The sequence below is a fragment of the Nomia melanderi genome, chromosome 11 (assembly GCF_051020985.1).
Source record: "Nomia melanderi isolate GNS246 chromosome 11, iyNomMela1, whole genome shotgun sequence".
NCBI classification, from domain to species: domain Eukaryota; kingdom Metazoa; phylum Arthropoda; class Insecta; order Hymenoptera; family Halictidae; genus Nomia; species Nomia melanderi.
In genome coordinates this window covers 14,953,235-14,968,567 of record NC_135009.1, presented here as the reverse complement: position 1 = coordinate 14,968,567, position 15,333 = coordinate 14,953,235, and the positions used below count along the sequence as shown (strand labels likewise).

The window sequence follows — 15,333 nt, the reverse complement described above, 5'->3', positions numbered from 1 at the left end:
CGGAACTTTTGAACCCAGCCCGTTACGCGCACCGGTACGTGCTCTAGGCCTCGCCGTGATTTTATCTGCCGAATATCACGTTTCACGGCCAGTCCAAGGGTACCCGGCAAAAGAGATTGATAAATAGACCGTAATAAGCCGGCGGAGCGGTGGGAAAAATCGTTGCCCGTAGGAACATCGCGTATCTACGAAATTGAAAAATGGCGGGAGTTTCCGCGTTACGGCGGGAACGTCCGTTTAACCTTTGCAGCCGCGAGTCTATGGTAATTCGTTTTTAAATTGGCCCCCTCCGTCGGGTAAACAAAAGGGCAGACGGCTGGGAATATATGGAAATTGGTAATGTAAACCGACGCTCGGTACTGATATAATTAAGATAATGACGGTACGAGTTATTTAAAAGATGTAACGGTTGTGCGTGATTGAATGCGCAGAAGGATGCGCGAATCGCGTAATCCTACCGGTACGACCGTGTCTAGCAGCAAGAGACTCGAAGGAATTGGAAAGATTATGAAAAATGTCGACAAGATTTCAACAATCTAGAAAATTCTGATAATAGTTTAACATCGCTATTCGATACTGCGACACTTGATCCTTCTAGAGCTGCGCATGTGTAGTCAACATATGCGCAGATCTCGGTCGACGTTGAATTTCGAAACGTAGAAATCGAGGCGAAAGAAACTGAAAAGATGAAAAGATGTCGAGGATACTTACTTGCGAACCACCCGTTACATCCGAGGACGTCGATGTTCATAGCGTACCGAATGTACGAGGAACATGTAATTTCGCGAACACACCGCTCCTCGGGATACTCTCTCTCGTTCTATACACCGTGCGCGTTAACTTGAAACGACACTTTGCCGCGCGTGTCCCACGACGACGACGGGTCCGAGGGAATTTTCGGACGAGCACCGGGGTTTCACCGTTGCCGCGTTTCACCTTCTCCTACGCGGTGTCGCCGGCCAGGCTCAGCTGCTGCAGGGAACGAGGGGAGACGAGCGTGGAATCGGTCAGGGTTCGTCGCGAACAGAGTGGTCACAGTGTAGCTCGTGCCCCGGCAACATCGGCTCCGCCACTATTCCCTGGTTGCACATGTTCCTCGCTATTAAGCAGTCTTCACGCTGACCGCGTTCACCGCGACGACGATCGAAGCTGGACCGAGATACGGAGACACGCCGCGGGCGACCTTCGACAAACGATTGACAGGAAATCAGGCCCCCGTGACGTATAAGCGAGCAATTATCGTTGATTGGCTCGGGGAGACCTCTGCTGAATTTTTGCGGAAATTACGATTGCACGGAGATACGATTTGCGCATCTTTCCCCCACTCCTCGCCCGGTACTCGGGCTTCTTTCGGTGATTTTGGAGGGAAATTTTCTAACCTCCAAGCGATCTATTATATACGGTGACGATCGTTATCGCGGCCGGGAATATCGATGAGAGAGAACGTAGGACGGATTTGTGTCGATTTTACGGCGTCACGATAACCTAAATGTTTTGAAAGTTCCGAGGTTAACGTGACGCGTTACGAAGTCGACGGAAGAAATTTATTTACTCTTTAATCTATAATGTATTCGGTCGTTCGACGTGGGCTCGCCGAGGCGAAGCACGGCTATCCCCGACGGGTCGAAATATACGATGAATTCGTGACACGCGGTTATCGTGTGACAGCTCGGTATGCGTGGAAGCGAATTCTTGGCGCGCGACAAACAACGTAATGACCGGCGATGTTAATGCCGACGTGCTTCTACTGACAAGAAAACCAAACTAATCGCCGACGTGGACAATAAGGACGTCCGTTCTGTGACAATTTTCATAGCCGACACGAGCAACTGTGTTACCTCTCTCGTCTGACGGGTGAAACTGACATTCCAGGTCGTGCGATGCTCGAATTTTGATGACCGGATCGACACTCACGGGAAACCGTGCCAGTGTTTTGACTAGAGTATTACAAAACTCGAATACTCGGTTCACTTCCAAAGAAACATCAATACTACTTCAACCGTCAAAAATCACACTAACCATCCAACCATAAACATTTCCTCAATAAAACAGCAATTCTCAAAAATCCCAATCAAATCCCAATCAACAGGAAAATCGTTACAAATTCCAGAGTACATTCTCTCTCCGTAATCCCGATTCGCGTGGAATCGTTCCAATTTCCACGATGCTCAAAAATCACAAGTTCCCAAAGAAGTCGTTCCTCTCTAACGAGAGAAAGGAATGGTACCAACGGACTCGATCTCCATGCAAAAGCGAGCGTGTTATCGAATTGCTCGAATATAAAAGGTTCCATAGTTACCTCTGACCGGGCAGCAGGTCCTCGGGCACCGCTCGGACGCAACCGGAGCAGATCCTCTTTGCGGGCCTGGTCGCCGCTCGACTTTCCTCCCAGGGATCGGTTCCGCAGCGAGGATTTTCGTGGCGGGCGCACCGCGTGTCCGACACCGCGGAGGGACACACTGGTGGTACCCCTAAAGGCGTGCGAGACTGGCGTTGCACGCGCGGTGAATCAGGCACCGGTTCTCGTTTCGTTTCGTGTGGTGTCGCGTCCGATTTCGCGTGGGTTAGACCAAGCGAGAGCGTTGCTCCGCCGCGACGGTTCGCCCCGGCCTAAGAAGAGTACTTAGTTCGCGTAGTTGAGTGCGGGCGTAATAAGACTGGCTGCTGACGGCGGTAGCGCGGTTCGTGCCCGCGAGCGGCAGCAGCCATGGAAGCCCCTCTACCATGGCACTCTCCTGCAACTCCTCCGTGCAGGCCGGCCAGCCATCCGTGCCGACTCGCCTGCCTACCAGGGCCCAGAGTGGGCCCCGGCGCGCCGGAGTTCCATCCTGAATCGAAATGGTCGCTTTGCTTTCCGTGCTTTTGCGCGAATCATGCGAGGAGGCCCTCCGGGGGCCCTCGCGCGCTTCGCTTCGGGGGACCGTGAGGGGTCCCCACGTGCTGGATTTCGCCCGCGGGCTGCCCCGTCGATAAAGTAGTTTAAAATGCCATATCTGTCCCGCGTAACGACGCGCCGGCCGTACCCCGGGACCACCGGAACCAGCGCCGGCCGATCCGCTTTCCGGCTGGCGGTTATTGAAAATTAAACGAGGATAATTCCAGCTCGCCCGATCTACGGCGCACTCACGCTCTTCCATCGAGGTAACGAACAGCTCGGGACTGAACGATTTAACCCTTACGTCGATAACCAACATGTTTTACGGTGCACGCTGACCGGGGCTGCCCGGCTACCCCGAAACGGTCCCGTCCCGTGTCCGACATTTTTTACAGCGTAAGTGCCATTAAATGAAAGAATGAGAAGGGAACAACCGGCTGGACGTCATTCAGATCGTAAAGGGTGATCGTTAATGGAAATTAATGGATAAACGAATTCTAATTGAGTCGGGTGCCCCCGGGTGCACACTGGTCGCCGAAGAAGCGAGGAAGTGAACTTCGATTGTACTTTGGAAGTAGACGTCGTAAGTGGTTTCACAGTTTCTCTGGAACACGAGTCGAAAGCTACACGTTTCTCCCTGCAGGTTTCGATTCGGAGGAGAATGGAGGTCCAAGCTTCCGCAGGTTGCGCAGCAGCGTCGGCTTCGTGATCAGCGCCTTCATGATCGACTCGACCAACACCTGCTCCTGGTTGTACGGCGGGAACGGCATTCCCTCGAGGATGTAGACGAAAACGTTGCCGTCGACGTCCGCGGACACCAGGCGGTTACCGTCCGCCGTGAACTCGACCATCACCAGTCTACCGGACCTCGGCGACAGCGTGACGGACGTGGGCGTGTGAATCTTCCTCCTGATGTCCCAAATGCAGATCTCGTTGTTCACGATAGTCACGATGATCGTTGAATGAGTGGGGCACCAGGCCGCGTACCGTACGCACGCCATCGACGTTGACAGGGTGATCAACGGCTCCGTGAGCCCTTCCGCCCAAATCCTCGTGCACCAGTCGGCGCCGCAGGTTAGGAAGATCTTCGGGCAGAACGGGGAGAACGTCATCGAGTACATGGGCCCGTCGTGTGCCACGAAGCTCTCGATGTGCTGATACAAATAATTCGTCGAGCATTTGTACACGCAGCCCTCGTCGGAGCCGACGAAGTAAATGGCGCTCATCGTGGGATGCCTGCGTAGCACCAGTGCCCCGGGACTTCGATTAATCACCATGTCGTAGACGATGCAGTGAGACGTTCTTGCTATGCCCGGCAACGTGCCTTCTATCCTGAAGATCTTCATGATGGTCGTCGACATGAAGTTCTCCACGTAGCGATAGCAAAACACGTGGCCGTCCTGGTCGCACGAGTAGATTTGTTCCTGGTAGTCGAAGTGCTCGTCGCCGGCCCACCACTGGACCTGCCACTGCGGCGAACTCGACGGAGACGTGATCTTCTCGCTTCGTCGTATCACGTTGACGTAGGTGGTGCTCACGTCGATCACGTTGATCCTGCCATCGTAGAATCCAATGGCCAACAGATTCGGCCGGTCGCGGCTCCAGTCGAGGTCCGATATGGGGCTGTCGAACGGGTACCAACGACCCGGTAGCATGGGATTCTTCGCTGACCAGATCAACAGCAACCCGTCCTTGGTCTCCGAATTCGCCCGCGCCCCGTAGCCTACCGCCAGAATATTCTTGTTCAGGTAACTCCAACGGAACGAGGACACCGGTCTTCCGGCGCTCATCTCGCAGGAATGCTCCCAGAGCAGATCCATGCTGTATGTGAACTCCAGGTCCAGACTGCAAGGATCTTGCTTAATCAAGCCGATGAAGCGCTTCTGCGCGTGGATGAAGATGTTGTTCGATATTATGCGCTCCATCACTCGCACGGCGTTCGTGAAGTTCACCTTCTGGAATATCTCGGCGAGCTCTTCTTCCGGCGTCTTGGCTTTCTTCTGCGCTGCCGTCGCCGGTAACTTGTCTCTTAGTTCCTGGAAAAAAGTAACTTTCATTGAATCAAGAAACGAATGCATGTTTTACGGTAATGTTAGATGAGTGCTCGGACCTCCTCCTCCCATATCTTCTCCATGCTCTCCCTCGTATGGACGATCAGCAGGTTGTTCTTCTCTGTCATCAGCTCAGGCGCCGCGTAGACGTCGTGCATCACCCAGTTGTTCACGAAAGTCCCCTGATTCCTCCGTTTGCTTCTACGAATGTACGTTCCGCGCGATTTCGTGAGCACCTGTATAGTCTGAGTCTCGGAGTCCACTAGCTTCCTGTTCGAACCAGGCCCAGTCGTCTTGTACTCGTACATCTCGTTCTCCTCCTTGATCGCCATACCCTCTGGCGTACGCAGGTCACCGGTGTATGGCAGCATCTCGAAGATGAAGAACGTCTCCGTCTCCTTGAGTGTGATCGTTACAGTCTCCGGCCGCGATGGAAATATGTTCGGATCGACGCTGCGTGAGAGGCAGAAAGTTAGGAGAAACGTCTGTCTCTCTATCTTAATTCTTTGTGGACGCCACGCTAAGCAAGTGAATCCTGCGACGCTAAAGATACAAACGAAAGCGTACGTCTGTTTATTATTCACCTTTCGACTCGTGTCTCCAATGCAATATGATTTGTATCGAATACTTATGCAACAAGGTAGCGTCCCCAAAGGATCAGTGCAAAGTCACGGACGTGATTGGCCGTTAGGGATCTCCTCCCCCGATTTGCGGCGAGGATGGCCTCTTGAATACGTTGGTATTCAAGTTTCAGATCCAGTTTGCAAATTACCTAGGCAAGTAAAACTGAGACGGAGCTTTGTCCTCGATCTCGTAGGTGCTCGAGTCGGTCAGCTGGGTGGACCAGAAGCTCTCGAACTGGATCGTGTCCACTGCCGCCGTGCTCGCTGGAAGGGAAGAGGACCTGACCAGCATGGAGGAGCTTCTCTTCAAGCTGCTGCTGATCAGGGAGCTCGAGGACAATTGGCCGGTGCTACCAACCCGGATCAATCCGATCGTTTCCAACGCAGTCACCTGCCGTTCGTCGATCGGATTGAACTTCGGATGGGTCAGCAACTTCGGCGTGACGTCCATGTCTTCGTCTATTATACGGAGGTTCTGCCGTTGCTGCAGGAGCACCGACGCAACGTTTTTCCCTGCGATCCTCCGGTTCCTCCCCAGCAAGCTCACCTTCAACCTCGAGGAAATCGGGCTGTCGAACTTCCCCGACGGGGCCATTTTCGGTGAGCCCAGGTCGTCTGTCTTCATTCTGAAAACAACGATGCAAACTACAGTTTATAATGTTTGCCAGCTCGTGCATACTAGGAAATGCTAATTGCGCTATTCATACCTCACGCCGATTGTTCCTCAAGGTAAATTATTGTATTCTACTGACGTGTACTACAACTGAATAGTACTCGTGTACCGAACACCATGGTGATGTAGAAATCAATTTCAGGGGAACAGTAGTTTCGTCGATACCTTGGAACTTTTTCTCCGATGTTTCTGCGAAGTATGAGAACTTTAGTTAGTTATATTCAACGTGACCATAACCTGGTAATAATCATGTAATAAATACATCGAATACTGTTAATTCCTGAATTCATATTGCAATCTTTTGCAATATGCGCATTGAGACGGCGACCTTATCTACCGAGCAAAGCGCGCAAGTCGTGGGTATTTAAAACTTTACATTTTGATTTTACTTTTTGATTTTCAGGTGCCTAGATTCATTCGATTTACCGAACGTTTATCGGTTCAACCGAATATTCTAGATAAGATTTTTAGAAAGTTAAACGTAATTAATGATAAGATTTCAAACTGTTAACACAAGCCAATGATATATCGTTGCGACCGTTATATGTGTATTTATTCGTAATTAATAATAGTGCTGGTAAGAAGTGTATTTAATTGAAAATTTTTACCTCTATTGAAATATTGTTGGATACAAATTTGACATTTATATAGTACTCAAGCGTACTCTATGAACCCAATACGGAACCTTCTCAGACTATGTTTCGAGATGGGTCGATAACGTGTCGAAGAGTGCGCGGCTACGGTACGGCGTTAATCAAGAGCTGGTTTTAAGGTAACCATATTAATATTACGGGTGGACAACTGTGACTTCAGCCGAGGGCCAGTTCGATAAAAATAAAACGTGAAACCGCGTAAAGTTCGCGCGGACGATCGTCAACGGTAACATTACGAAGAACAAACGGTAACTCGTCGTCGACGAATCTCTTACGTGTTATTCCGAACATCCGTTTCGCGAAAAATCATGAAAATCATTTGATGGCACTTGCGCAATTGCGACAGTGGTGTACGTGATTGTACGGCCGATCGTATTTCGAAAGAGTGTTGAGTTTGCGAAAGGGCAACATCGCTAAAGGGGGCCCCGCAGTCAAAAGACCGAAGTAAGTGACACAAAATTATGCCAGCAATGGCAGACACTGCTCGATTCATATTTTGACGGGGCTCGCGACCTTTGCCTGCCGAATATCACCCGATGAACTTCGATCATCGCTCGATCTTTCAGTTAATATTCCGATCAAGGCGAACTGTCCGGAATTGACAGATCGTCGGTTATATCGATACGTTTGCGGTAAAATCCACGGAACGGATTCACGCTATTTTTTGCTTTTACGCTTCTTATTGTAGAACATATGACTTCCGATCCTCGAGTGCATGATGCATCAGAGATCAAGAACGGATTCGGAGGATACGGTGTTACACGATCGTAAATGCAAATTGCGAATAGTTTCTTAAACAGTATGCAATCTTAACCTTTCACGTTCCTTGACATTTGTAATTAACGATTGTTTGTTGTACGATACTCCACCCGATTGTATTGTTACCACCGCTTTTCTATAATTCTTTCGACAGTTACGATAGTGCCGTCAGTGCCTGCCGATAAAAAAATGATATATTGAAATTCCGTCCTTATATCGTTTCAGAATATAGAATTATTAAATAAGTATTGTATTCGCGTCTAGAGATTGTCTGCCTGTCTTTCCTTCAGAATCAGTATTTCCCTGTATTGTTGTGATGCACAGTTGTAAGTAAATTATCTTTAACAGAGCTTTTCATCATGAGTACTGCAAAGGAAAAGGCAGGACCATCAAAGTCATGGGATTCAACAACAGAGGAAACGGAAAAGGATAATCGAACTTTCGAATGTAATATTTGTCTTGACACTGCCAAAGATGCGGTCATTAGTATGTGTGGGCATCTGTTTTGGTAAGAATATAAATATAAATCATTATGTGAATACAATGTGTAAATATAACATGATGCAAACTGTTGTAATTGTTGTGATATAGTTGGCCATGCCTGCATCAATGGTTAGAGACACGTCCGACAAGGCAAGTGTGTCCTGTCTGTAAAGCTGCGATTAGTAAAGACAAAGTTATTCCATTGTATGGACGTGGAGCTGCAAGGCATGAAGATCCAAGGTACATTTTGTTTATATTAACATATTTGCTCCTAACAGTATAATGTTATAATAAAAATGATGTAATAATTTATTTCAGGAATAATGTTCCACCACGTCCTGCTGGACAAAGGACAGAACCTGAAAACAATGTTGGATTTTCAAGTTTTGGATTTGGAGATGGTTCTTACATGTCTTTTGGTATTGGGACATTTCCATTTGCATTTTTCACATCAACTTTTAATTTTGGAGAAACACGACCAAGTGCAGGTAAATTGCGTTTTATATACGAATTTAAATGATTTTACTACTTCTTTAGAAATACATAGAATGTTTTCAAAATTGTAATGAAGTTGAAATGAATATCTCTCATGTAAAAGGAATGAAACGAAACCTTCAACAGCACTCTGTGTGTATTTAAAGAAGTTGCAAAATTGTCAAGCTCTGTACAAACACATTTTGTTTACAAATGTTATCAGAACAGTGCAAATTCATGTATTCATTCTTGTGTAGCTGCTGCAGGAACACCTCAATATGAAGAGGAACAATTTCTTTCAAAGGTATTTCTTTGGGTGGCATTGGTATTCATCTGTTGGCTTCTGATGGCATAACATTTTTGTTAAACCATATTTCTTGCTCCATATTTTGTAATGTTATCCACACTTGTTGGATCGATTCATTACACTTTTATTAATACATCAATCTTACCCCGTTTGTATAATTATTGTTACTCGCTGTAGTAACCATACCTGCTTGAATAAACAAACGGGTCTTAATTGTCCTAGTTATAACATTTTTACATGTACATACACTTTATTTTTAATCTTTTATGATTATAACAAGGAATAAATTTTCTATATAAACATAATACAATTGACGTTATTATTGGCAGTGTATAAAGTGTGGTATAAGTTGTCACCTTGTATTTATACTTTTCTCTAAGTACACATATTCAAGCAGGTTTCTTTTGTAACAACTTTAGAAAATCTGGAACTTATAATATTCATGTATATATATATATGTAAAGATATATCACTTTTAGACATGTAAGATATTATCCAATCTATGCAAAACACATGTAATTGGTTCTTAGAAAAACATAATATAGTTTTATTACATAATCATGAATCTATGCAGTTTTAATAAACTGCAAGGAGAAATAATGTATATAATCTACTTAATAAGACAAATTGATAACACAAGCAAACAATATAAGGTTAAATACATAAGCATAGTTTATTTATTTGTTTTCATTTACGTTATATGGTTATGGATATAGAAGATAAAAAGGTAATTACAAAGTTATAAATCAGTCTTATATGATAGAATTTGAATTTTCAGTTTACACTTTCTTTCAATGATGTTCAGTACTTGAACTGACAGAAAATTGACATTCCATATGTAGTTCTACTGAGAATGTGAAAGTCATTAAATATTATAAATAAAATTTAAAATTGAATGTATCTCGTGAGAAATGTTCAAAGTTTCCGGGTGTAAGCAGTGTCCGTTAGAAATTTTCCGACGTTTCCCGAAGTCGGGAAATCATACCGACGAACACAGCTTTACACCACCAAAACTTTGGACACTTATCACAATATTCCTGGCCGTGAAAGCCTCAAACAAATGAATGTATTTCGTTTTAACAAAATGTTGCTAATATTTTTTGTACATGTAAATTGTAATTTCTTTGGCAGTCAGACATTGTACATTGCCTTACAAGTTTATTTAATATATAATCGCTATAATAAACATAAAATAAAAGTATTAATTGCAGATGATTTTAACCAAATTTCTTACCTTTATTTCTCAAATAGTTATACTATTAAAAAATGATAGGAATTTTAAGTAAATAGTATTTTACAAACTTTCAATTAAATATTTTATTAGAGATCATAAGCAAATGCAGACTATGACATAAGTACTTGCATTAAAGTACAATATTACAATTTATGTATAACTGAATAAATTACAAAAATTAAAGTTGTAACTTATTTTATTCGAATTTTTTATATGTTAGATATTATTATTGCTACAGTTTGGTTTTGTCTTTGCTTTGATTTGCTTTTAGTATTTCCATTATTTTAAGATCCCTTGTTTATTTTCTGTCAAAATTATTTATAAAAATAAATTTTTATTAAAATAAAAAAAGTATAATTTGTGCAGTACATAAACAAAATATATAAGTAAAAAATATTCTAAATATACGTTTCAATTGCACTAAATTCTGTTGCAATGACTAATTATGTAAGTTTTCTTTTCATTTGGAGCATGTGAATGGTTTACACTTGATAAAATGTAACAACTAAAATTTGTAAATGCGAGAGCACAAGTACTCCACAATGATCAAATTTACATCATAGATCTAGTCATTACATCACAGATTGCAGCTCCATAGGGAGGTAATATAAATGCTCCCTCATATAAATAAAAATGAGGAAAGATAACAAGATGTGCATCAAAAGATTTCTACATTATTTACTTTTTGTGCCTTAATTATATTTCAAATATTAATCATTTAGTGGACTTAGAATATGTGCATTGTACATATGGCAATGAATAATTCCCAGAAGACCACCATTTTGATTTATATAGTACTTACTTCTATTTACAAATAAATGTAAAAAACATAATAAAGATATATTTATCAAAGTAATATTAATACTTTGCTAAGCACAGTAAAATAATTTCTCAAGTTCATAATCTAAGCCAGATCTAACCCAGATTCACTCTAACACTAAGAGTATTATTCATTTTGTTCCTTAGATCTCATCCTTTACTGGTTTTTTGGTAAAACCTTTAGAAATTAATAACTCATTGCATTCATCGCGTGTCAACCTTGACAATGGTAACCTTTCTACTTCCTAAAAAATTAAAAATATATAATTATCTTACAACATGCAATTTTTAATTAACTAATGACAATGTACCGAATTATCATGATCGAAGAGCACAAGTTCTGGCACTGCACCTTGAATATGTTTGAATTCAACATTTTCACTGTGAGACATTATAAGGAGTTATATACAATACATAAAATACCACTCAAATCAATACAAGGAATAAAAAGAATTATAACAGAAAACATTAGATTTCATCATTAAGGACACTTCTCTTTGGACTTCCAAGTACAATTACAGTGTTTCTAAACGTCATGTATGCTACAATTATGAATCTTATGTAAGGACTATTATCCTTCCATAACCTTCCTCCTGCAAATCAAAGATTTTGAAAACCAAAGGTAAAAGATTAATTAAAACTGTTGCTTTTGAGAATCACATCTATCCAAAAGTATGTGATATATAAATATATTTTTAATTAAGGATACTAGTTAGGTACGTCTTTGTAGATAAAGTTTTGTACATCTGGAAGCCGCTTCAGACTGCAACCACCGCAACTCTGCAAACATTTTTGTTGTCATTTTAAATTTGTATGATTTTACATAACATTATAATATATTGGCATAATGAAATTCATGTATAATAAAAATGCATATGTTTGGTACCTCAACTCTTGCTGACCCATAGTAATTAGTCGCCGAATGAACGTTTGAAATTGTCAAAGCAAGTGCCAGAAAGCAGATGACAGCTACAGTAGTAGAAGCCATGTTTACTTCACTAAAGCGGAAGTTATATGTGCTCTTATATATACCTAGCGTTCCATTGAATGTCAACCAATGTTAACCAATGAGAGTGAAGAAAGGACAGCCTTCAGGATTTCCAGCGTTTTGTTAAACCTTCCGAATTTTCTTAAATTATTGGAAGAATACCGTAGCATTACTTTTTAATATTGTAACATTATAAAACAAATTATTATCATTTTTTAAAATTTTACTTATGAAACCCGTACCTATTATCTAGTCATCTTTCGCAGTACAAAGTTATTGTTCATGGAGTAATAATTTTTTATCTCAGTTATTGTATTGATATAATATTTGTCTATAATATTTTCTATATGTAATGAAAAATTTTTTCCTATTAAATACATGAACTGTGTACTAAAATAGATTAATTGTTTAAATTCATATAAAAATTGATAGAAGTAAAAATTGTCTTAAATGCCTTGCGCAGTAAGTACATTTCGTGTGTGTGAAAATGGCGCTCTCTTGTGCAAGTAAGTTTTTCTTATTTGTATTAATATTTTTAAATGATGTGTATAAACTATACATTTAGATTAGACTTATCTTATTAACTTACCGCAAAAGATTTTAAACAAATTACTTTTTTTATTGTAATTATCATGATTGATGCCGGTAGGCATTCAACATAACCAAAAATGCTTCGCATTGCCGCCAATATTTTTTACAAATATATTTTCAGTTTCTAACGAGGTACCAGAGCACCCTGTCGTATCCCCCGTATCAGGCTCTATATTTGAAAGACGTTTAATTGAAAAATATGTGAATGAAAATGGAGTGGATCCTATAACAGGGAAAGAATTGACCATTGACCAGCTCATCGATGTCAAGAGTTTGTTATTATAACTCTATTTCTGATATACTACCATTGATCATTATATAATCTTTGTAATTTCTTACAGCGACTCCAATAGTTAAGCCTAAGCCACCAAGTGCAACATCTATTCCAGCCATATTAAAGATTTTGCAAGATGAATGGGATGCTGTTATGTTACATTCATTTACACTTAGACAACAGCTTCAAACGGCTAGGCAAGAATTGTCTCACGCCTTGTATCAACATGATGCAGCATGTCGTGTGATTGCTAGATTGACAAAGGAAGTTACAGCAGCCAGAGAGGCTTTGGCTACTTTGAAACCACAAGCTGGAATTGTACAAGCTACCACTATTCCACAACCTGTATGGAAAATCTGTTATTCTTATAATTGTTTGGTTTATATAAGCACATGAAAGTACAATCTCTATATTGTCACAGGCAGTTGCAGTTGAAGCTGGTGGTACAGCTGCTCAACCCATGGAACAAGCTGGTATTACTGAGGATGTAATACAGAAGCTTCAAGAAAGAGCCACGGTGCTCACTCAGGAGAGAAAACGCCGCGGACGTTCAGTTCCAGAAGATTTGATGCCACAAGATAGTATTCGCGCATTTCAAACACTTGCATCACATCCTGTAATATTTTGTTATTTAATTATTTTTACTGAAACGTTTCGAGCTAATTATTACAATTTTGATTTATTTAAGGGTCTTCATTCTGCCAGTGTGCCTGGTATACTAGCACTCGATATTCATAGTGCAGACACTAGTAAGATTCTAACTGGTGGAGCTGACAAAAATGCTACAGTATTCAATAAAGATACAGAGCAAGTAGTTGCAATATTGAAAGGACATACTAAAAAGGTATAGGTCGTTTATGTGTTTTTATATGTTTAAAATCTATTGATATTGATAAACTGAATTTTAATGTCACCAGGTTACAAGGGTAATCTATCATCCTGAAGAGGATATAGTAATGACCGCATCTCCCGATACTACAATACGAGTATGGAATGTAGGGACTAGTCAAACAACATTATTATTGAAGGCTCACGATGCCCCCGTTACTGGACTCTCGTTACATCCTACCGGTGATTATTTACTGAGTTCGTCATTGGATCAGCATTGGGCTTTCTCAGATATACGCACTGGTAGATTACTGACTAAGGTACATTATACACGAAGCGTTAATAAATTTTGATAAATGTTCGAAATGTGTTTCCACGTATTTTTTATACTCCATTTTATTCCAGGTTGCCGGTCAGGTTAGTCAACCTTTGACTACAGCTCAGTTCCATCCTGACGGATTAATTTTCGGTACCGGCACTGCGGATTCCCAAGTGAAAATTTGGGATTTGAAGGAACAATCGAATGTAGCTAATTTCCCGGGTCATTCAGGACCGATTACAGCGATTAGCTTTTCGGAGAACGGTTATTATTTAGCTACTGCTGCTGAAGACTCTTGTGTGAAACTTTGGGATTTGCGTAAACTGAAAAATTTCAAGACTCTTCAGTTGGAAGAATCATATGAAGTCAAAGATATTTGTTTCGATCAAAGTGGAACATATTTAGCTGTCGCAGGAACAGACGTGAGGTAAGTTTTACACCGTGTTGTTTCATTATTAATCGTTGTTTTGCAAAGATGTTGCTACTTATTTGTATTCACTTTCAGAGTGTACCTGTGTAAGCAGTGGCAAGAATTGAAAGTGCTCAACGATCACACAGCAACTGCGACCGGTGTTCGTTTTGGAAAGCATGCACAGTATATAGCATCTACTAGTATGGACAGAACATTAAAACTTTATGGATTACCTTGAACACTTAGTCATAAAAGCATATTAATTTAAGCACAAATTGCATTAGAACGTTTAGTATAAGTTTATTATGACGAATAGTGACAAGTGCTTTTAACAAGTGTATTATTTGGTTCAGATGCAGTGTTTTCATTTTCAAATTCTTCAAAAGAATTTCTAGTAAAAGATATTACTTTTAGACTTATTTTCAGTGTTCCCTGATTTAATTTTAAGGACTTGCTCCAGACACAATATCAACAGAATGATGTTTTATACAATTTTTTAAATCTTCCACAAGTCTCCAACGTGACATTTTACAATAAAGTATCGAATAATAGCAATTACATTTATTCCATTCGTAGAGAAGAATAGGAAACTTAGGCGTATATGTGTTGTTAACTGTTAATGAATTCGTTTCATATATCGTGTAAAACAAAGTACAAATATTGAATAGCAGTGCATGGTATTATAAAACCAACATTATATAGGCAATTATTTTTATGGACAAATGTGTATAACACAAATTTTCTTGACTGTCGCTTATCTTTACTCGGGATATTTTTTAAGAAAACTGAAATACAATTTGTTTGGAATAGAAAGAATGGGATCTATTTTTCCTAATATCTTATAATACGTTTGAATCGAATATGACTCCCAAAACTCGATACAATTGTACACGAGAATTTTTCTAAATTTTCGTTTATAAAAAATTTCCCTTAACACATGTTTGTTATGTTGCAGTTGTACATAGTTCGC

At 41.2% G+C, this 15,333-nt stretch overlaps 5 protein-coding genes across 12 annotated transcripts in view; 2 read left to right on the top strand and 3 right to left on the bottom strand.

The window, feature by feature from the left end:
• The window catches only part of LOC116432172 (uncharacterized), a 94,490-nt gene extending 92,956 nt beyond the window's left edge, over positions 1 to 1,534 (bottom strand). For 2 of the 3 annotated variants that reach the window (XM_031988657.2, XM_076372354.1), the window contains exon 1: positions 712 to 1,534. Coding sequence is in view for 2 of the 3 variants with exons in the window: in XM_076372354.1 (XP_076228469.1) it covers positions 712 to 751 (40 nt within the window). In the remaining variant the exon portion in view is untranslated. The remainder of the gene's footprint in view (positions 1 to 711) is intronic. The other variant, XM_031988659.2, reaches the window with a different exon arrangement.
• On the bottom strand, positions 1,034 to 6,530 carry LOC116432197 (dynein axonemal intermediate chain 4). 2 transcript variants are annotated; one of them, XM_076372353.1, is made up of 6 exons: positions 6,485 to 6,530; positions 6,257 to 6,411; positions 5,699 to 6,175; positions 4,986 to 5,379; positions 2,300 to 4,911; positions 1,034 to 1,183 (listed from the first exon to the last, which is right to left on the bottom strand). In XM_076372353.1, the coding sequence occupies exons 3-5, from the start codon at positions 6,172 to 6,174 to the stop codon at positions 3,499 to 3,501; spliced, it is 2,283 nt and encodes a 760-aa protein (XP_076228468.1). In that variant the 5' UTR covers position 6,175; positions 6,257 to 6,411; positions 6,485 to 6,530; the 3' UTR covers positions 1,034 to 1,183; positions 2,300 to 3,498. The 2 variants fall into 2 exon arrangements, with proteins under 2 accessions (XP_076228468.1, XP_031844581.2); XM_031988721.2 differs by lacking the exon at positions 6,485 to 6,530 and having other exon boundaries at positions 6,257 to 6,472.
• A 343-nt stretch (positions 6,531 to 6,873) lies between these two features.
• LOC116432188 (E3 ubiquitin-protein ligase RNF185) lies at positions 6,874 to 10,537 on the top strand. 5 transcript variants are annotated; one of them, XM_031988710.2, is made up of 5 exons: positions 6,874 to 6,994; positions 7,983 to 8,142; positions 8,226 to 8,357; positions 8,436 to 8,605; positions 8,849 to 10,537. In XM_031988710.2, the coding sequence occupies exons 2-5, from the start codon at positions 7,994 to 7,996 to the stop codon at positions 8,944 to 8,946; spliced, it is 549 nt and encodes a 182-aa protein (XP_031844570.1). In that variant the 5' UTR covers positions 6,874 to 6,994; positions 7,983 to 7,993; the 3' UTR covers positions 8,947 to 10,537. The 5 variants fall into 5 exon arrangements, with proteins under 5 accessions (XP_031844570.1, XP_031844569.1, XP_031844567.1 ...); XM_031988709.2 differs by lacking the exon at positions 6,874 to 6,994 and adding an exon at positions 7,001 to 7,319; XM_031988707.2 differs by lacking the exon at positions 6,874 to 6,994 and adding an exon at positions 7,333 to 7,642.
• A 375-nt stretch (positions 10,538 to 10,912) lies between these two features.
• Positions 10,913 to 12,008, bottom strand: LOC116432189 (selenoprotein M-like). Its single transcript, XM_031988712.2, has 4 exons — positions 11,838 to 12,008; positions 11,661 to 11,731; positions 11,263 to 11,332; positions 10,913 to 11,196 (listed from the first exon to the last, which is right to left on the bottom strand). The coding sequence occupies exons 1-4, from the start codon at positions 11,937 to 11,939 to the stop codon at positions 11,095 to 11,097; spliced, it is 345 nt and encodes a 114-aa protein (XP_031844572.1). The 5' UTR covers positions 11,940 to 12,008; the 3' UTR covers positions 10,913 to 11,094.
• A 74-nt stretch (positions 12,009 to 12,082) lies between these two features.
• Positions 12,083 to 14,767, top strand: Prp19 (pre-mRNA processing factor 19). Its single transcript, XM_031988706.2, has 8 exons — positions 12,083 to 12,445; positions 12,652 to 12,801; positions 12,872 to 13,149; positions 13,226 to 13,420; positions 13,493 to 13,648; positions 13,722 to 13,952; positions 14,038 to 14,378; positions 14,457 to 14,767. The coding sequence occupies exons 1-8, from the start codon at positions 12,427 to 12,429 to the stop codon at positions 14,599 to 14,601; spliced, it is 1,515 nt and encodes a 504-aa protein (XP_031844566.1). The 5' UTR covers positions 12,083 to 12,426; the 3' UTR covers positions 14,602 to 14,767.
• The last annotated feature ends 566 nt before the right edge of the window (positions 14,768 to 15,333 follow it).

Excerpts from the sequence above, each read along its gene's own strand:
- LOC116432188 (XM_031988707.2), top strand. The coding sequence starts at position 7,591 with ATGATGCATCAGAGATCAAGAACGGATTCGGAGGATACGGTGTTACAC. Across the intron at positions 8,143-8,225 it reads ATGTGTGGGCATCTGTTTTG|TTGGCCATGCCTGCATCAAT; the intron begins GTAAGAATATAA and ends GTTGTGATATAG. Across the intron at positions 8,358-8,435 it reads GCAAGGCATGAAGATCCAAG|GAATAATGTTCCACCACGTC; the intron begins GTACATTTTGTT and ends AATTTATTTCAG.
- LOC116432197 (XM_076372353.1), bottom strand. The coding sequence starts at position 6,174 with ATGAAGACAGACGACCTGGGCTCACCGAAAATGGCCCCGTCGGGGAAG. Across the intron at positions 5,380-5,698 it reads TCTCAGTTTTACTTGCCTAG|CGTCGATCCGAACATATTTC; the intron begins GTAATTTGCAAA and ends CCTCTCACGCAG. Across the intron at positions 4,912-4,985 it reads AGAAGATATGGGAGGAGGAG|GAACTAAGAGACAAGTTACC; the intron begins GTCCGAGCACTC and ends ACTTTTTTCCAG.
- Prp19 (XM_031988706.2), top strand. Across the intron at positions 13,649-13,721 it reads TGAAAGGACATACTAAAAAG|GTTACAAGGGTAATCTATCA; the intron begins GTATAGGTCGTT and ends TAATGTCACCAG. Across the intron at positions 14,379-14,456 it reads GTCGCAGGAACAGACGTGAG|AGTGTACCTGTGTAAGCAGT; the intron begins GTAAGTTTTACA and ends ATTCACTTTCAG.
- LOC116432189 (XM_031988712.2), bottom strand. The coding sequence starts at position 11,939 with ATGGCTTCTACTACTGTAGCTGTCATCTGCTTTCTGGCACTTGCTTTG. Across the intron at positions 11,333-11,660 it reads TACAAAGACGTACCTAACTA|TGAAAATGTTGAATTCAAAC; the intron begins GTATCCTTAATT and ends AATGTCTCACAG. Across the intron at positions 11,197-11,262 it reads TCTTCGATCATGATAATTCG|GAAGTAGAAAGGTTACCATT; the intron begins GTACATTGTCAT and ends TTAATTTTTTAG.